The sequence below is a fragment of the Entelurus aequoreus genome, linkage group LG01 (genome assembly GCF_033978785.1).
Source record: "Entelurus aequoreus isolate RoL-2023_Sb linkage group LG01, RoL_Eaeq_v1.1, whole genome shotgun sequence".
In the NCBI taxonomy this organism is placed as follows: Eukaryota; Metazoa; Chordata; class Actinopteri; order Syngnathiformes; family Syngnathidae; genus Entelurus; species Entelurus aequoreus.
In genome coordinates, this window is record NC_084731.1 from 55,152,755 (window position 1) to 55,173,477 (window position 20,723).

Here is a 20,723-nt window from a genome sequence, read left to right on the forward strand (position 1 = left end):
AATTGGCCCTAGTGTGTGAATGTGAGTGTGAATGTTGTCTGTCTATCTGTGTTGGCCCTGCGATGAGGTGGTGACTTGTCCAAGGTGTACCCCGCCTTCCGCCCGATTGTAGCTGAGATAGGCTCCAGCGCCCCCCGCGACCCCGAAGGGAATAAGCGGTAGAAAATGAAGAAATAACAGTTACAATTGTGTGTGTATCTTCCAAACAAGAAAGAAGTTTGATCACATCAACATCGGACTAACTGGCACACTCCGCTTCGCTGCAGGTCCGCAAGCCACGCCCACCCCCCCACAGCCACAGAAGAGGAAAACTGTCCTTTCCCGGGCATGATAAAGTCTTAAATAATGTCAAACACGTAGCGTTACAATAACCAGGAAGATAAAGTGTTTGTCTCACACCTACTAATCAAGCATTCACATTTTGCCACAACACACATGGGGGAAAGTCCTAATTGGAAATACAGCCATATTAACTCCTAAACTGCCATTTTAACACACACCGAACCATCAGCACGCATCCAATGCTTTCTCGTGGCCACGAGAAACTTTTTATAAAAAATAAATACATTAAAAAAAAAAATATATTTTTTAATAAAAAGTTTCTCGTGCGCACGAGATACATGTCTAAAAAAAAATTCCCATGTCCCTTTAGGGGCTCCGTACCAAACACACACACTGTACAGCTGATTTTTACAGCTAAATGTGTATATAAATGTATACACACATACACATTGGCCCCCCAGACACATGTTTTTCTCTCAATGTTGCCCCCGAGTCCTAGCTCTGCTATAAATGAATGTGCACTTACTGGGGCCGTCCATCGATTGCACCTCCCGACCAACAGGGGCGCCACTTAGTCACATTGTAACATCCTTTCTGGAAGTTTCCTTTTTAAAAAGCAGCGTCAGTTAAGCTAACTACTAGCTTACATTTAGCGAGCGTTAAAAACCCCCAAAACTCATCAGTTTAACCTCTGATATGTCCCGAAAATGTCCTCTACGCGCACGGACCACGTTAACGGCTATGAAGTAATGCCAGTGTATTCTGGTAAGAATAGTTTTAATGTACATTTTGCTGAGGAATTTTGACAGTAAGCTATATGCCAACTAGCGGTTAGCCGACGCTACGTTGTCTTGACACGTTTGCTTATAAGGCAAGTGTTTAACAGACTTTTGTCACTCGGCTGATCTACTTTATTTAAATTAATGTCCTTGCTTTATTATCTCGTATTCTATCGTTTTGGTGTTTTTCTTTGTTTTTCAGAAAATAGTGGCGTGATGGTTTTAGCTTAAAGCAGAGCTTCATAGATCATACCTAATGTATTTGGGATTTGTCTATTGTCATTTTACTACGCTTTTTGCTATTTATGTGTAGGTACGGCACTAAAATTTAAAATTCAAAATATCGGCAAAATTATGCAATTTGTTCGAAAATCAACCGCTTTTTGTCCTGGGTTATGCAGTAAGACAATAGAGCAGTGGTTTTCACCAAGTACCACCTCAGAAAAAACGTGGTTTTGAAATACAGTAGCGAAGTAGGCCTAATTATTCATTAAAAACAAGGCAGAGGTTGTAATTAACAAATATATTTAATATTTTTGGCCAAAGTTTGAAAAATGACAGTGTTTTGAATATAGTACATGAATTGATTTACTTAAACAAGTTGAAAAACTTATTCGGGTGTTACCATTTAGTGGTCAATTGTGCGGAATATGTACTGTACTGTGCAATCTATTAATAAAAGTTTCAATCAATCAATGAAAAACAACACTGTACTTAATGTGATTTATTTTTGGCGTACCACTTGATGGAGCCCCCGTGTCACAGTTTGAGAGTCACTGCAAGAGGGAAATGTGAGCCACATTTAGGGAAAGTGAACTTCAAAACATCATAACTCCCTTATTATTTGTCATAAATTCATGAAATAAAAAGTAAATGGTTTAGTCAAGTAACCCAAAGAAAGTTACTTAATATGAATAATTAAAATAATATAGTTATCCTTCTGTGTGGAGTTTGCATGTTTTCCCCGTGACTGCGTAGGTTCCCTCCAATCCAATCCAATCCACTTTATTTATATAGCACATTTACACAACAACAATGTTTCCAAAGTGCTGCACAGCCATGTTAAAAACAATATTAAAAACAATATTAAAAACGATATTAAAAACAATATTATGCTACACCAATGACTGAATAAAAACAAAGAATAAATGAATAGAAAACCAATACAGAGACAATATAAAAAATAAATATGATTAAAAACGATTTTAAAGGGTAAAACCAATTAAAACAGTAAAATAGACATCAAAATTTATAACCCTAACCCTAACCACACAGGACAACAGAGGACAGAAGACCACACAACTCACGTAGTGTTAAAAGCCAAAGAATAAAAGTGGGTCTTAAGACGAGACTTAAAACACTCTACTGTGGAAGCAGTTTGAACGTGGAGGGGCAGAGTGTTCCAGAGTTTAGGGCCGACCACAGAGAAGGCCCTGTCTCCCCTGGTTTTAAGTCTCGTCCTAGGGAACCACGAGCTGGAGCTGGCTCTCGGACCTCAGAGCGCGCGCAGGAGTGTACATTTGGATGAGGTCCGAGATATACTGAGGTGCCAGTCCATGTAAAGCTTTAAAACAAACAGCAAGGATTTATAATCAATTCTAAAATGAACAGGGAGCCAGTGCAAACTCCGAAGAATTGGGGTTATATGCTCACGTTTCCTGGCCCCTGTTAAAAGTCGTGCTGCCGCGTTCTGGACTAACTGCAACCGGGAGAGAGCTTTTTGGCTAAAGCCAGCATAAAGTGCATTGCAGTAGTCCAGGCGACTTGAAATAAAAGCATGCACGACTTGTTCAAAAAGGTTAAAAGATAAAAATGGTTTTACCTTTGCTAAAAGACGAAGGTGATAAAAACACGATTTTAAAACGCCATTGACTTGTTTGTCAAATTTAAAATCGCTGTCTATAGTACCTCCGGGTACTCAGGCTTCCTCCCACCTCCAAAGACATGCACCTGGGGATAGGTTGATTGGCAACGCTAAATTGGCCCTCGTGTGAATGTGAGTGTGAATGTTGTCTGTTTATCTGTGATGAGGTGGCGACTTGTCCAGGGTGTACACTGCCTACCGCCCGAATGCAGCTGAGATAGGCTCCAGCACCCCCGCGACCCCGAACGGGACAAGCGGTAGAAAATGGATGGATGGGGATAGTATAAACTACAACTAGATTGATTAATTTTGAATTATTCAATTATGTAGCGACATCACAAATTAACCGAAAATAGCTCAATCTGCCATATTTCCTGTAATTTCTAAATGGGGTTTTGGAGCAGATCATTGTGTGGTGGTATGATACTATCTGACCTTTTTCTGGATGAAATGTTACACAAATGTTTGTGTAACATCAGCCATGATGACTGCTGCAGCCTCACAAACATTTTAAGGATGCTCGGTAAAAAACATGAACGGATGCTCAGACTGACTTAACAGGATTATACGCAAAAATATGTATACAAAGTCTAAAACTGTACGTAAAAAAAATAAAACTTCCCTTCGTACCAACTCAGACCCGTAAATTTCCACGTCGGGACACTTGTAGGAAATGTAAACTACATTATCAACTTCTGTGCTCTTCAATTATTCCAAAAATAACCACAAAAATAGCAAGAACATTTAACAACAAGGGATTTGTCCTCTGTTCTGATGACATCATGCTACATGCTCTCCCACTGATGTACATGTTGATGATGATTTTAGAACTGCAGCCTTTACTATGAGTGCCTCATCAGCCCAGATGTCTGCCTCAGGCTCATCATGCAGAGCACTGCCTGGAGACGGAAACCAGGTATAGTGGAAGTAAACCAGAAGCATCAAAGTTGCATGATTGATTATCGCCGTACATTCCTTTCTCATGGAAGTGTTTATAAATTCAATACAGGTCCAGCCCAAAGCCCCGCTCTTGCAAATATTGCGCATTGCTGGAGCCCAGGAGGATGTCTTCACGCTCAAAGAGGTTGGTTGTCAAGTGACTATTCCAAGGCATTTGTATTACTGCCACACCTTGAAAATACGTTTTTTTACTTGATAACAAATTAAAGTAATGTAAGAAATCACACAAAGTCTGATGCTATTTTTAACTTTTATTACCAATCTAATGATAACAAACGGCACAATTCCAACAGGTTTAACCTCACTTTCGTTTCGTGAGTCTTTGCTTCCCCGCCAGACACACAACAACACTTTCTCATTTTCCGCCAATCACCTAACAGGCACGGATGGTGTGTTTGGAAACATGGGAAAAACTAAAATCAAATCCAAGTCACATTAACATTAGCTGGTCGTTACAGTATGAATTGATGTGTGTAGCCTATTATTTGCGCACTATTGACAAGTGATGTACTGAAAACTTGACCACCGGAAAAAGACTTTGATCATCGAAAACCGGGGTACCGAAACCGGATGTAAACAAAACGCACGCCATTGTCTGGAGCGTTGTCAGCATGTCTGTGATGTGCACATGATTTTTTACATATATTGCAGATATACCGGAGGACAGCCATCTACAAAATGTGCAAATATAAGAGAACAGTGGCGGCTTTTAAAGAAAGAAAGTGAAACTAGAGCAACAGCACGTAGGAAGTGTGACGACATGTTTGCTTCAGCCTCTTTTGTCAGGGACAGAAGTAGGGTCTCTAAACAAGAGTACATTCTATAATAACACCAGAAGAAGATGCTAGATTTGTTGCTAGTTGTTTTTAATTTAAAAAGTCTGTAAACATTTGAAAAACTCTAAAACTAAATACCTTGTATAAAAAGAAGCGACAATTGAAAATATGACAAAGTGATAAAAAAAATATGTCAATAGTAATGAATAAAAACAGATTTTTTAAAAATGTATGTATACATTTTTTGAACCTTTTTAAAGAAAATCGTATCATAAAAAATTATACAAATTACTTGATGACGTCATTGTGACCACTCTGGGGTCTTTGAGTGACGGACGGGGCGTCAGAGCTGACAGCAACCGACATGTATGTCTGCATAAGACCCAGTGAGCTAGGCTAATCGCTCGCCCAATTTTCAGAGTCAGCAGAAAAGAAGCCACTAAAACAGACCATTTTGCAGCTTCTCCATATTTTCATGGATTAACGTGTCGTCATATTGGCACGGAAGCTGAATTCTGCTTTGGAGTGGTGCAGACTGACAGCGCTGCGGTTGGACTGCTCTGCCTAGTCGGCTAGACGAGAACACATGTTTCTTTTTCTGATTGGGCTGGTGTCGTCCTTCTTCCTTTCAGTTCCGGCGGTCAGAGGGCAGGATTGTGTCGATCTCTGGCTGTTGGTTGTGGACTTTGTTACTTGCCTCATGCTCAAAACAAAAAGCAGAGAGACTGCTGTACCTCAAAATACTTGTAAATTGAGGTATTACTGCAGGGGTGCCCACACTTTTTCTGCACAGGCGAGCTACTTTTCAATTGACCAAGTCGAGGGGATCTACCTCATTCATATACATATAATTTATATTTATTTATTTAAGAAAGAGACGTTTTTGTAAACAAGTTAAAGGTGTTTAATGATAATACAAGCGTGTTTAACATATATAGATGCCTTTCTTTCATTAAACAGGAGTATAAGTTGGTGTATTGCCTGATTCTGATGACTTGCATTGATTTGAATCAGAAGTGCTGAGAACGTCCGCATTTTCAAATGGCGGAGAAAAAAGTCCTCCTTTCTGTCCAATACCACATGAAGGTGGTTGGCTTTTGGCATCTTATTTGTCCAGCTTCCATACTCGTTTTTATACACTACAACAAATACATTGGTGACAAACTCCGTAGCTTGCTAGCTTGTGCACGCCAGCTTTCTGAGACTCTTATTTTGTTAGCGCAGGCAGGATGAAGCAGCGCTTTTATTGTGAAGATAAGAATGAGACTCTTATTTTGTTAGCGCAGGCAGGATGAAGCAGCGCTTTTATTGTGAAGATAGGAACTGTGCAGTCGGTCTTTAGAGTTTTGACGGCAGGTTCGGCGCTAGAGTCTGTTGAAATAAAAAGTGTTTCTCGCCTTTCTGTCTGTCATTTTTTCTTTATAATGAGCTCGCAGCAGCCAGGGTCATCTCACAAGACCCTCGGGTGCCGTCAATCAAGTGGAGAAGGTGAAGATTGATAATCGCAAATTTTTAGGTCTATTTTTTAATGGCTGGCAATGGACTGACTCACCCTACACCATCGACCGGTAGCTCGCAATCGACGTAATGGGCACCCCTGTACTACTGTATAGTAGTAATCTCGGGCATAATTTAGTATAGGGATTCAACATGATCAAAATATCATAAACTGTATGACACAAATGATTGCCTCCAGGACACAGTCTGGTGTCCTAACACTGTTGCTCATTCAGTGTACCGGTATGTACCTTGCATACGTCTTTGCGTGTAATATTCAGCGTTGTGTGCAGGTGATGCACTACCTGGGGGAATACATCATGGGCAAGCAGCTCTATGACAAGCAGAGGCAGTACATCGTCCACTGCCAGGATGACCCTTTGGGAGAGCTGCTGGAGGTGGACAGCTTCTCAGTGAAAAACCCAAGGTATACACCACATCATTAAAAAAAAATATTGCTTTTGTTTAAATATTTCGTTTTGTTTTTTCTTGAACAGCCCAGTGTATGAGATGCTCAAGAAATACGTCATAGTACTTGGTAGTGCTGGTAAGTGACTACATTTCATTTATTTATTTTTTTATATTAAGTCATTTTCTGTTCTGTTGATGATGATGAACTAAACATTGTATTGTTTCAAAGTGTAGATCCTGTAAACATGGTGAATATATTGCCATTATATTCCATCTTATAGTACATAAAGTGTGGGTTTGTGATGAATGTGTCAGGGCTCCAGCAGGAAAACAGCCGTTCCTACACATTTACAAAAAAGAAGGCCTTTGGGCAGGGGTCTCCAATCAGTAGCTTGCCAGCTGATGTTCATTAGTTGACCAAATGGGGTAAATATTTGCCTGGAGGGGAACTGCACCTTTTTAAAAATTTTGTTTATCATTAACAATCCTTATGTAAGACAAGACCACATGTTTTTCTTTTTTATGCATTCAAACCGCAAAAGTCAGCTTACAATGAAGCCTACAGTAGTCGCTCTATGCTGCCTATAAAGCACTTAAAAACATCCAAACACCGCCATTAAGGTTTTATATACACACTGTTAGTTTAAATATGTAATTTAATAACAGGCACATTCATAATAACATGTAATATTTATGTATTTTGCACATTTTAAGCATACAGCGGCAGCTGGTTAATTTAAAAAATGCATTACAACGTTGGCTTTTTCCTTTGACAACCACTGATTAATACTCACTGCACACTTCATGAGAGACAATAAACATTATAAAACATCACTTACTGTACAATATCTGCACACACTGGGATGCCGACTGTTAGGATGTATATATATATTTAGATGAAAAATATGACTCCTAATCCTCGCGAAGAAAAAAGGGGGGTGAACTCAACCGTCTTTTCGCAACTTTCTCGCCATTTTCGGGCCTAAATTGGATGCCAAAGTTGACCAACTTGTCGGGTTATGTCCTCACCCTTCTACTAAACAGGTGAAAAGCATTTTTTTAAGATCTAAAATAAACTTTCAGGAGCTCCGAGGCGAGAAAGCAGCTCACAAGCTGATGATGTCAATATAGCAACACAAGCTTGTTAGCTGTGATCACGGCGCCGCTAAATATGTTTTTTTCTGCGTTAGCGCTTATAATAACAATATTGCTAAAACTTGGTTAATATTCAGGTCACAAAGTGTAAATGGAGTATTGTTGGCATTTTTTGGATGGTTATTTAGAGGGCTTTATGGGCGGAATAGAAGACCTCACATCGACTCCATTGTAAGCTGATTTTTATTTACTAATTAGAATGCATTAAAATAGAAAAACACATGTGTTCTTGTCTCTTATAAAGATTGTGAATTAGGCAAAATTCCCCCAAAAAGTGCAGTTTTCCTTTAAACTCAGCATTTGTAAAACTGCCCTATATATATATATATATATATATACTGTATATATATATATATACTGTATATATATGTATAAATATATATACTGTATATATATGTGTATATATATACTGTATATATATGTGTATATATATACTGTATATATATGTGTATATATATACTGTATATATATATACTGTATATATATATGTATAGATAGATAGATCTATCTATCTATCTATCTATCTATCTATCTTTTTAATAGCAAATTACCTCAAAATAACACAAACGAGCGCGGAGATCTGCTTCCTAATTAAAGTACAATTTTAATGTTGCCAGTAAAAAAAAAAAAATTTTAAATCCATTATTTTTTGTCAAAGTAGTGCAGATAAAAGAAGATGCAGATAAACAAAATGTTTAGATTTTTTAATACCACATGTGAGTTGTAGATACCAGCGTTTTGTTATTGTTCTGTCCAAACAAGCTTATTCTCTTTGAGTTGAAATATGAAAAATAAAATAAAGGTTACAAAAAAGGAGTAGCTCCCTGCAATTTTCGTTTTATGAAAGCCTCTTTTGGAAGAAAGAAGTTTGGAGACCCCTGCCTGAGCGCGAGCGTGTGTGGTGGTGTTCTTGTTTCTGTTACTGTGTCTCATCTGAAATGCAGACGCTGCAGAGAATCTTTCTGCTGGCCGTGAATGTGTTGAGGGCGGAGTGGAGGATCGTGGTCAGGTAAAACTGAAACATGGTGCTTAGAAGAAACGGAGCTCCCAGCCTTTCTCGCCTCACTGCACACAAGTAAATATGAACGGAGACGCTGACTGAAAGCGGTCCATAAAACTGGGAATTTGGAAATATATCTGAACTGAGACAAAAACTGGCCCAGTGTGAGCGGTTTGATTTGTTTTGTTTACATTAGACTTTTCTGAAAGCGTCTTTGATGTGAAGTCAGTGATGAAAAGGACCTGCAGTATTTTTGGGATTTAGTGCCCTCTGCTGGTGCATATGCAGACTTCAACTTGATTGATATTTCTCCCCTAACCTTCAAGTATCTTTGGGTGATTGTAGCTATTTGATAGCTTATTTCTGACCTTGGCTTTTCTACTACGACCTGTTTTTAAGTTTAAACTTGTTAATAGAATCTAAAGCCTGATAGTACTGCACTTTTGGGTCAACTGTAGAACTATGATAACACATCTTGAGCACTTCTTTTAGAGGGCCTCTTCATGAAATCTAATTTCATGTGATTGCAATGTAATGCAAAAATAAATTGCACTCTAAAGCCTACACATAAGTTCTTCTGATGGGTTCCAAAACAAATCATTGGATTGTGTGACTTGAGATGAGGAGAGGAGGGGCTGCTGTCTTCGTCGGTGTCCTCCTGTACAGAGTGGCACCGTCTCTGTACAGCCCCATCCTTGGCATGGTTTGGTGGACGGTCTCGCATATTTTGTGCGCCCCACCACTCCCGCTTTGGATGGGGGACAGAGTCACCATCTCTGTCTGTCTCAGAGTTCTCTTCTCTGCTTCGCAATGGAGGATCGCAGCTCCGGGTCAACAACTGGCATAAAGAGAACCCAGAAGCACGTCATCCTTCCTTGACTTCATACTTCCTCTTTAAAACATCCTAACATTCTTGGCATAATTTAAGTATTTTCGAGCCTAGAAATGGCTAAATTAATTTTAAAAAGTTAAATACTTGGGTAGTATTGGCTACTAGAGTAGACCAAACCATTGGCTCAGGCAGTATTACTATATTGGATTAAATGAGTGTAAAGGTAACTAAAGGGTGTTAGTTCATGTCTAGGGGGCTCGCATAATGTTGAAAAGCTTATTTAGAAAGTAGTAAACAGGTTTTTTTATGTTCTAGTTATGAAAACATTTAATTCATAATTAACGATTATGGGAATACACTGAACGTCAAGTCATATTTGGACCAATCAAACTAACAATGTAAAAAAGACAGTTATATAGTTTGATAGCCAAATTATTATAGGGGTAAATAATCACACATTTAACCCCTTTTTAGTAAATAAAAAAGTGACCACCATCATCATAGAGAGAAGTTATGAAGAAATACTCAGTAAATTAATGTAATTTTAATTATTGACCAGATTTTAAAACATGTTTTGTCTGCTGTACTCTTATGTGCCCATTTAGAGTTGTCTTGATTTCTAGTATTTTTCTTTGTCGTCTTCCCTCATTCAGTACCCCAATTGTCACCACCAGCCCCACAACCCCACCCCACAAACGCCATCTTGACAAAGAGCTGCGAATCCTCCAAGTAACCAGTCGTGGTTTGGTGTTCTAATGTGTTTCCCTCCCCGTGTAGATGTGTGGGGGTGTGATCAAAGGAGGACTAGAGGCCACCAGTGACGGGCCTCTCCTGCAGACCTCTTCTCAAAGGAGGCCTCGGGAGCCGGATGAAGGTAAATACCCTACTTTCCGGAGCGAGCCGGTATTTAAGCGGCACCCACCAAATTTTAGAAGGAATAAATGTATTTACATATATTAGCTGCAGCAGATCATGAGCTGCAGATACATACCGATATCAACAAGAGATTTTGTAGATTTTTATTTACATACCTTAATTGTCTGTAGTACGGCTGATCAAACAAAAACAGAAGTCATCATCATAGACCCACTAGCTGCGGAAGCTAGCTCTCCAATCAGCTAAACAGGCTCAATAATTCCAGGGTGACGTTTCGGTGAATTTACCAAACTGAAACAATACAAAAAGAATGCCATTGTAAGTTAATAAAACTAACACAGACACTTGTAAACGTGTTAGCATATTTGCTAATGCTAACAACGCTAGCTTGATTACATACATTTTGATAGCACATACAAATATGCATGAAAACTAGGCTGACCATATTCTGAAATCCCAAAAAGAGGACATATATGCGTGCCAAGGCGGGCAGCACGCCAAGGCCGGGACTAGGTGAAAATTTGCCAATGATACTCGAACTTGCTTTATAAATAATATATTTATTTAAATAAAAGCATTTTTTCTCCTCTGTTGACAGTATAACAAAATAAGTCACTCTTATGTTCTGTAACATTCACAGTTTTAGAAAAAGTACAGAGGTAGCAATATTCAAAATAACCTCTTGTATATAACATAAACATAAATAATGCCTCAAAACAGGTTAATTATTTTTAAACAAAAAACAGGTAACAGCCCATTCTTTAAAATGTCTCTTCTCAGTCTAGTGGACCATTCTAATGTTAAAAATATAAATAATGCCTCAAAACATTTGAAACAAAAACAGAGGTTCTCAGAGAATACACCATAGGTGAAGAGTATTCCACAAATCAGTTAAAACATTAAAAACAGAGGTAGCATTTCTGAGCCAATTATTTTAGGCTTCTGTGAAAAAAAAAATAAAATAATAATGCAGAGTCAACATTTAAAACAAAAAAAAGGTGTATTGCGTTTCTTCTTATTTAGTCGTCTTGGCCTTATCGGCGTGGCGAAGTTGATAGAGTGGCCGTGCCAGCAATCGGAGAGTTGCTGGTTACTGGGTTTCAATCCCCACCTTCTACCATCCTAGTCACGTCCGTTGTGTCCTTGGGCAAGACACTTCACCCTTGCCCCTGATGGCTGCTGGTTAGCGCCTTGCATGGCAGCTCCCGCCATCAGTGTGTGAATGTGTGTGTGAATGGGTGAATGTGGAAATACTGTCAAAGCGCTTTGAGTACCTTGAAGGTAGAAAAGCGCTATACAAGTATAACCCATTTATATTTATTATCATTTATCTCCTTGGTTTTCCTCCTCATCTCCCTGGTCTTCATCCTCGTCTCCCTGGCCTTCCTTGTTTGCCCATGCATATTTAGCTGAAGAGCTTATTTTCCCCAGCAGTTTCCGGTTGCTCATCAAATAAGCATGGAAGTCCGTGCAGGATGTTTCTTTGAAGTTGTATTGTACAAAGAGAAGCCCTTTCAATGACTCAACAGACAACCTGCTCTTTTCCTTGGTCCACTGGCTCTGCATCAGTGAGAAAACCCTCTCAACATTTGCATTGTGACAAGGAAGGGCAAAGACAAACTGTGCAATCTTCAGCAGCTCTGAGTAACATGCAATGCTTTTGGCCTTCTCAAAATATTTGCATCACTTCTGGTGCACTTGCAGGCCATTGAACTCTACATCACTGTTGCTACTGTTGTGAATTTCTTGAGATTGGTGACCTGATCAAAACACTTGGCATCATCTATTGACACCCCCTTTTCTCCAAGGTACTTGATGCAGGCTTCCACATCATTCCAACTAGGTGTCTGACTCAGATCCATCCACATGAATGGGGTGAATTCTTCCATGGGTGTCATCCACTTGTGGAGATACAGCAGGCATGCACTGTAGAGACCCTGTACATCAGCATTGAACTGATCACATTGTTTTGCATGCCCATCTGTGCGCTTCTGTGCCAGGTGTCCCTTAACTTTCAGGGACATGAAGTTGTTTCTCTGCCGTTCCTCAAGTGTTGTGTGGACTCTGCAAGATGTTACGCACTTCAACAATGGAATTATTTTCCTTTTCCATTTCTTTAATGGGTGAGTGGAACACACACATGAGTGAATGCATGTGCCAGAGGTAAATTTCACTGAATTCATTTTCAAAAAGCCTCTTGATCATTACAGGTATTTTTTTCCTGTGACAGAAAATGTCCCTTTAATGCTGGAAACATCTGCAGCAGCCTCTCGATTCCAGGGAATAATGAGAGCCATCGTGTCTTGCTGTGGGGAAGGAGCTTTCTGTATTCAACATCAACAAAGCCACAGTACTCCTTCAAACTCTCAGTGCGCACAGTGTAAATGTGGAAGTACTGGTAGATTTTGAACATGATATTCTCAATTTCAATATCAAGTGTGTCTGCACCATGATGGACACAATTGTTCATTATGTGTACTGGGCAACCCACACCGATCAGCGTCTTGTTCTGTAGCAGCTTCTTAAAATGTGCATACAATGTTGATTGTACACCACCTTTCTTCCAGTCAAAATACTGGATTATGATTGGGAATATTTTCACTGCACCATGGTTACTCCCATCTGTAGCGATGCCACATTACTTTATTTATTTGAGCGCCTCTAGCGAAATGTCGATGCTGTGGGGCGCTATAACACTGTTGACAATCGTCTCTGTTTTGGTGCGTGCACTTGAAAACTTTTTTGCCGTGTCTGAGTCTGGGAATGCTTTTTTCAGCAAAGCACTGGTGCAATCCCTCGACCTGTAACTGTTATGGTGTTTGATTGTGTGGAATGCTAAAACACCCTCTGCTGCGTTTACAATGTCTTCTCCTTTTCCAGGTCGCACAAAGTACTCTGTCAATTTAGCAGACGAGCTCTCGCCCTGCACAGCTGTTTTGTGTGCTTTTTAGTGTCGATATGGGCTTGTAGATCTTTGGCCCCTTTATTTGCCACAGATACATACGTTCCTGCTTTGCACACAGTGCATTCTGCTTCCCATGTGTCACAGCCAGGACAAAAACAAAAATACTTTTTCCGCAAATTATCCGTGAAGTTGCATTTACGTTTCGGCATTTCTTGTTTTCATGTCTGTCTCTCCACTCACTAGCTCTCTCGCTCTGTGTCTCTGCCCCTCCCTCACCAATGTTGCTGCATGCGCACACCTTCACAGTTTTTTTTTTTAACCCCTTCTTAACTTAACCCTGGACTTACATTGAAAATACACGTGACCCTAATTCAAAATGCCGGACATTTGAGACATTTAAGAAACCCCGCCCGGACACCCCCGCAAAAAAGGACATGTCCGGGCAAAAAAGGACGTATGGTCAGCCTATGAAAACACTCCTACAGACATTAGTAAGAATTGTTTTAGTTACATTGTAAAACTTACAACCGTTGCTCGGAGTGATGAATGAAGAATCCTTTTAGAGCAGAAAGGCTTTGGATTAATATTTACGATTCAAGGCAAGAAACAGGAAGTACAGTTTCAACCACAGCACCTGTAGTGAGCAAACTCGTCCAAAAGATGGCGCCATAGCACAAACAATAACACCTTTTCAGAGTCTTTGTCCATGTTGAAAACTATTTGTTAAGAAAAAAATTTTGCGAAGAAAAATACACAAATTAGCCGCACCGTTTTATAAGCTGTAGGATTCAAAAAGTTGGGAAAAAATAGTGGCTCATAGGAAAATATGGTAAACAGCACAGTTCAGGACAAAATACTAAGCAAGCCTTCTCTTCTGTAGACTCACTTGAAGGTTTGCCCCGCTCAACCTGCAAGCGACCTAAACTAGATGTCACTCTCGACGAGTGGGACCTGTCTGGCTTACCTTGGTGGTTTCTGGGTAATATCCGCAGCAACTACAGCCGCAGGAGCAATGACTCCACTGATATCCACACCAACCAAGTAGGAACATTTCTGTGTTTGTTGTTGTTGACTTTGCGAGCAAACGTTGGAACGTTGACGAGTACGATGAAGTCGAACGTGACAAGAGGTGGTCTGACTGATGTGTCAGATGTCCCCCGCGCAGGACGAGGACACGGCCATTGTGTCGGACACCACGGACGGTCTGTGGTTCCTGACGGAGGGTGAGAGTGAGCAGGTGAGCGTGGAGATGAAGGAGGCCGCGCTGGAAGAGGGCAGCGCAGGAGACGGAGAGGCTCTACCTGAGGACGAAGATGGAAGTGGGAAGGAAGAGAAGGCAGATCTTGAGGTAGGAGACTAATAAGTTTACTTCTTTAGGTGAATGTTCTCTAGCAGTGTGAAAGGAAGTTAAACAATAGATGCAGTCCGACACCAATATTGTGCTTGGGAGGCAAGACTCTTCACATTTTTAGTTTTATTTTACGCCAGAACCAAGAGAGGCTTAGGTCTAACTCACACTGCTCAATCAGCAAGCCTTCTTCTGTGGCAGTGGGCTTCTAACAGCACCACCTCAAGGAGTAGAACAAGGGATGGGTATGGGGTACATTTGAACCGATAATAGATAGGGATGTAACAATATCAAAATCTCACGATACGATATTATCACGGTATGATATTATTGTGAAATTGTCCAAAAATAAAAGGCTTTGTAAAAATGTCACAGTGTGTAACATGAAGTGGCAGGAATGTTTAGGATAAACACACTTACTGCAATTGAAGACAGACAATCATATTTATTACTACAAACATGTATTTTTAAGTGCAAAGAATTGTGCAGAAACATCCACTCTTTCAAGCAAATACTGTATATGACGATTTAACTTTTAATAATGAAAATACCTCAAAAATGGGTGTTTAGCGTCGCTGGCTTCAAATATCTTTTCCGGGTGATGGTTTATCAAGTCGCTTCTCATATTTCCCGCGTTGTGCAGTGTTGGGACGCTTTCCCCCCGCAGCGGTGCACCCGCATTTTGTCGCCTTGGAAATGCTCCAGCTGAAGGTAGTACATTAGTACGCAGACCTCTGCCAAAGAGGTTAATTTTTGCCAAGGTTTTTGTCTGTTAGCAACATTATTAAAAATGTTATGGATGGACTTTTATAAAAATGTTCACAAAATGTCCATAAAAAACGATTCTTATCTAGTCCGATCACACTCCTCCCGTATGCTTCCTCCTTTTCTTCCCCTTAACTGCGTTCCACGCCCCGCCTCTGGTCCCACGCCCCGCCTCTGGTCCCACGCTGCGAAGAAGATTATGGGAGATGTCGTTTATTTTTAGACCAGCCAATGCAAAAGCACCAGGAAAAAAAACTACACCAATGAAGTTTTTGTTTCATACTGTCAGACGCCAATGCATTATTGTGATGATTTTGAAACCGCAATACTGCGCTATCTACAATACCGTTACACCCTTTATCCTGGTACTGTATTAAACTGACCAATCCAATAAAAGATTAAATTAAATCCAAAAATATGAACGTTAGGTACATTGGAGACTAAATTGTCCATTGATATGAATGTCAGTGTGAATAAGTCTTCTATATGTACCCTGCGATTGGCCATGCTAATTTTTTTTAGCCTGTCTATGAGCTAGTCCGTTGTACGTTAGCATTAGCGCTCAACTTTTATCCTGCATAATTGTACTGTTTTTTTTTTTATTTATTCCAAACTGTATTATTAATATAATGTGATTCCTACCTGTATGTGCACTTCATGTGTATATATAATGTACTTTCTTTAGTGTGCTTAGTTTTACAGAGACTTCATTGTGAACAAAATCAACAAAACACCTAAGTAATTTTTTTAATCTATATGTCAAAAGACTGTTTACATATTTAGCAAACTAAACTGCAACATTCAGGGAGGGCAGTTAGCCTGTGTTACCTTTTACAATACGCAACAATTGAAAATACATTAAACAAAGAGAGCACAGTCTACCAAGTCAAATTACTTGTGTGTTAAAGGCCTACTGAAACCCACTACTACCGACCACGCAGTCTGATAGTTTATATATCAATGATGAAATCTTAACATTGCAACACATGCCAATATGGCCGGGTTAACTTATAAAGTGCAATTTTAAATTTCCCGCTAAACTTCCGGTTGAAAACGCCTTTGGATGATGACGCGCCGTATGCGTGTGACGTAGCCAGTGAAACAGGAGTATCGGTAGCCCATTGAAGCCAATACAAAATAGCTCTGTTTTCATTTCATAATTCCACAGTATTCTGGACATCTGTGTTGGTGAATCTTTTGCAATTTGTTTAATGAACAATGGAGACTGCAAAGAAGAAAGTTGTAGGTGGGATCGGTGTATTAGCAGCTGGCTGTAGCAACACAACAAGGACTTACTTGGATAGCAGACGCGCTAGCCGACGCTAGCTGCCAACCGCATCTGTGATCGGGTGAAGTCCTTCGTCGCGCCGTCGATCGCTGGAACGCAGGTGAGCACGGGTGTTGATGAGCAGATGAGGGCTGGCTGGCGTAGGTGGAGCGCTAATGTTTTTATCATAGCTCTGTGAGGTCCAGTTGCTAAGTTAGCTTCAGCGTCGTTAGCAACAGCATTGTTAAGCTTTGCCAGGCTGAGAATTATTAACCGTGTAGTTACATGTACATGGTTTAATGGTATTGTTGATCTTCTGTCTATCCTTCCAGTCAGGGATTTATTTATTTTGTTTCTATCTGCATTTGAGCCAGATGCTATCACGTTAGCTCAGTAGCTAAAGAGCTTCGCCGATGTATTGTCGTGGAGATAAAAGTCACTGTGAATGTCCATTTCGCGTTCTCGACTCTCATTTTCAAGAGGATATAGTATCCGAGGTGGTTTAAAATACAAATCCGTGATCCACAATATAAAAAGGAGAGAGTGTGGAATCCAATGAGCCAGCTTGTACCTAAGTTACGGTCAGAGCGAAAAAAGATATGTCTTGCACTGCATTCTAGTCCGTCACTCTAACGTTCCTCATCCACGAATCTCTCATCCTCGCTCAAATTAATGGGGTAATCGTCGCTTTCTCGGTCCGAATCGCTCTAGCTGCGTTAAAAACAATAGGAAAATATGAGGAGGCGAACAACTGACTACGTCACGCTACTTCCGGTAGGGGCAAGGCTTTTTTTTATCAGAGACCAAAAGTTGAAAACTTTATCATCGTTGTTCTATACTAAATCCTTTCAGCAAAAATATGGCAATATCGCGAAATGATCAAGTATGACACATAGAATGGATCTGCTATCCCCGTTTAAATAAAAAAAAATAATTTCAGTAGGCCTTTAAACTTACTGGGCCAATAAATCTGATTCTGATAATATAAGAATTTTTTTTTATTATTAATAACTAATAGCACATATCTGCTTTTAAATATACATAAAAGATTTGTTTAGCCTTTTTAAAGAAAATATATTAATCATTGCACATCAAAATTATCATGTCATATTGACCACGACCCTAGCCACGCACCCACCGCCACATATAGTGGTAATTTAGGGGAAATTCTGAAGTACATTACTTAACAATAACCTTCAATCACTTGTTGCAGGTGGCTGAGTCTACATTCGTTTTTTTCTGTCTTGTTACTAAATCAGCACCGGTGCCATTATGGAACTGGGTTTGGGGTCCCATCCCTGATTACAACATCCTGCTACTAAAAAAAATCCAAATAAAAGCAGAAAATTATGAATCTTGTATGTTTTTACTTCTTTTTTGCCCATGCAAAGAATTGCTGTCTTTTTTTTTATTCCCCAATTTTGCCCATGTAAAGAATGACTTTTATTTCTTTTTTTTCCAATGTTGACTCTTTATTCTCCTGTAAGATTACTCAGGTCATGTGACCAGTCTCTTCTACATTGGCCCAGGAATAGAAAAAAAACTAGAGGTGAACGAGCATTTGCAGTTGCAGGCTATAAACTTTGGAACTCTCCCATTGCAAATTAAAACTGCGACATGTGGAGTCTTTTAAATCCGCTCTGAAATCACACTTTTATGCACTGGCTTTTAAAAACAAGCTGAGCTAGACCTTTTTTTAGACTATTTAGTAACGTCTTAATAATGTTATTTAGTTGTTTTTTGTTGTTGTTTTTATCAGCCTATTTTATTTTATATTTTCTGCACCTCTTAGATGTTTAAAAAAAAAAAAAAAGTGTTAATTTGATAGGGAAATCATAATACAGGTACTGAAGAATGACTTTCTAAAGTACGTTCTTTAGGTTTTACTGCTGCCTCAGCATATTGTACGGAACTGGCAGGACATGGAACATTTTTCATAAAAACACAGAAACTGCTTTTCATTCCGGGTCATTTTTTTTGCTGCGACTATCAGACTTTCATGTATTTCTTTGTGCTCGGAGGTGACGTGAGAAGATGTCCAACTGTTGCGCAACAATGTGATTGTGTTGATGCAGATGCAGGAGGAGCCTGAAGAAGACTCCCAGTGCCTCAGTGACGACACCGACACCGAGATCTCCACACAGGTTGGTGTCGCACGTCGCTGTCTTCTTCTTGTGGTCCATCTCAAATGTCAACTTGGTGGGACTCCTCCCGCCAGGACGCGTGGCAGTGCAGCGAGTGCAGGAAGTACAACTCTCCTCTCCAGAAGTACTGCGTCCGCTGCTGGGCTCTGCGCAGGAACTGGTACAAGGACGTGCCCCGCCTGGCGCACTCGCTGTCCGTTCCTGATATCCCAGCGTGCACGTCTCTCGCCGCCCGCGACGAGGGAGACGACAGCGACGGCGGCGTCGACGTCCCGGACTCCGTCAGGACGGTTTCGGAGCCTGTCATCCTGCACTCCACGGCCGACCGACCGCTGCCCGCCATGACGGCGTGGAAAGGGAAGGGCCCTCGGCGTGCCGCGGAGCCCCCAGGCGGGGAGAGTCAAGAGAGTCTGGACATGGAGGTCGGACGCGAAGCACTGCTGGAGCCCTGCAAGCTCTGCAGGGTGCGACCACGCAACGGGAATATAATCCACGGCGGCACGGCTCACCTTCTCACCTGCTTCCCGTGTGCCAGGAGGCTCCACAAGTTCCAGGCTCCCTGTCCTGGTTGTGGAAAGATTATCCAGAAAGTGATAAAGATATTCATCCTCTAACCCACAAAATACATGCCAGGTCAGCACTTTTTTATTTCCCTTTCCCTCGCTCATTGACAGAGCCACTTTTGCCTTTGTGTCACGTCACCATCTGTACGAGTATATTTATTTACAAGAGTAGACGTCGAGAGTATTTACTTCAGTACATTTTCTTTGTATTTGGAAGGATGTCAGACCTTGAAATAGTCGTTTGTGAGGTTTGAAGAGCAGAAGGCGGATTAAAGCACAATAACGCTCTTAATTCTTCCCATGAAAGTCATTGTCTCCTCAGATTGATATTAATGTTAGCTCTTTGCGTAGAATATTAACCAAATGTTGACGGTATAACATGGTTTGCCATAATATAAATTTTTCAAACTAATTCTCTTTTTTTTTTTACCAGCCTGTTTGCAAGCCCGATCAATATCTGAGGGTGTTGTACTTAATTTATTTGAGTGTTTAGTTGTAAACTGCTTTGGCCTCCTAATGAGTCAGAATCCTGCACTTTGTTCCATGAAGATCCATCAAAGGCGATTAGGAAAACAAGGCTAAATGAAGTGTAGCTCGTTGGACGATGAGGGTTGATTTGATCTTTTTTCACTGCCATGTAAGGATTTTTGATCGCTGTGTCGTACTTCTATGTTCATGTGACTTTTGAAGAGTGTAGTCCCTTAACTTTCATTACTTTTTGAGTGATGTCGTGAGCCATAGTCATACGCTGCACATTTCACGGGGCTTCTGTGAAGTTGGCATGGAATTTTTGGGCTCTTTATTCATGCTTCATGCTGCCGCCACCGGGGGGCGAGAGGTCCCAGCGTGGCGTGTTGTGTGGCGGAGATGTACATAAGCACTAACAACATAATGCATGTCCAGGTAAAGACTGTATGTACCGCAATGCGCCCGTGTTTGCTTTATGTCTGTTTTGTCGTGTTGCTTGAGAAATAAATCTATTACAGAAACAACAGTTTTAGTCCAGTTGTTGTACTTCAAAACATACATCATGAGAATAGAATCACATTCAAACCTCCAAAAGTGGTACAGTTTGACCAACGTTTGCTGCAAGAATATTGCAAATGTGTTTTGCTTTTTCTTTGGCTTTTTTTAACAGCTTTTCATCGACCGCGGAGAAAGCGTGATGATACCATAGAACCAGAAAAGCATGAGGCTTTAATGACTCTATAACACCTTCCTGTTTCCTCGCCATCATGAGAGTATTTTACTTAATTAAGCCGTAATTAACTACTATTAAAACTGGTTAATATTGCTCCA

General features: G+C 40.4%; 1 protein-coding gene across 7 annotated transcripts; it reads left to right on the top strand.

The window, feature by feature from the left end:
* Positions 1-836: 836 nt before the first annotated feature.
* Positions 837-20,416, top strand: mdm4 (MDM4 regulator of p53). 7 transcript variants are annotated; one of them, XR_009826901.1, is made up of 11 exons: positions 837-1,047; positions 3,754-3,841; positions 3,935-4,009; positions 6,452-6,585; positions 6,656-6,705; positions 8,669-8,733; positions 10,334-10,430; positions 12,241-12,307; positions 12,433-12,555; positions 12,643-12,801; positions 14,218-14,366. XR_009826901.1 is itself a non-coding variant. In XM_062054761.1 (11 exons), exons 2-11 carry the CDS (start codon positions 3,770-3,772, stop codon positions 19,473-19,475), a joined length of 1,461 nt encoding a protein of 486 aa, XP_061910745.1. In that variant the 5' UTR covers positions 849-1,047; positions 3,754-3,769; the 3' UTR covers positions 19,476-20,416. The 7 variants fall into 7 exon arrangements, 2 of the variants coding, with proteins under 2 accessions (XP_061910745.1, XP_061910747.1); XM_062054761.1 differs by lacking the exons at positions 12,241-12,307; positions 12,433-12,555; positions 12,643-12,801 and adding exons at positions 14,488-14,685; positions 18,793-18,861; positions 18,936-20,416 and having other exon boundaries at positions 849-1,047; positions 14,218-14,378; XM_062054763.1 differs by lacking the exons at positions 12,241-12,307; positions 12,433-12,555; positions 12,643-12,801 and adding exons at positions 14,503-14,685; positions 18,793-18,861; positions 18,936-20,416 and having other exon boundaries at positions 849-1,047; positions 14,218-14,378.
* Positions 20,417-20,723: the final 307 nt, after the last annotated feature.

Excerpts from the sequence above, each read along its gene's own strand:
- mdm4 (XM_062054761.1), top strand. The coding sequence starts at position 3,770 with ATGAGTGCCTCATCAGCCCAGATGTCTGCCTCAGGCTCATCATGCAGA. Across the intron at positions 6,586-6,655 it reads TTCTCAGTGAAAAACCCAAG|CCCAGTGTATGAGATGCTCA; the intron begins GTATACACCACA and ends TTTCTTGAACAG. Across the intron at positions 8,734-10,333 it reads GAGTGGAGGATCGTGGTCAG|ATGTGTGGGGGTGTGATCAA; the intron begins GTAAAACTGAAA and ends CTCCCCGTGTAG.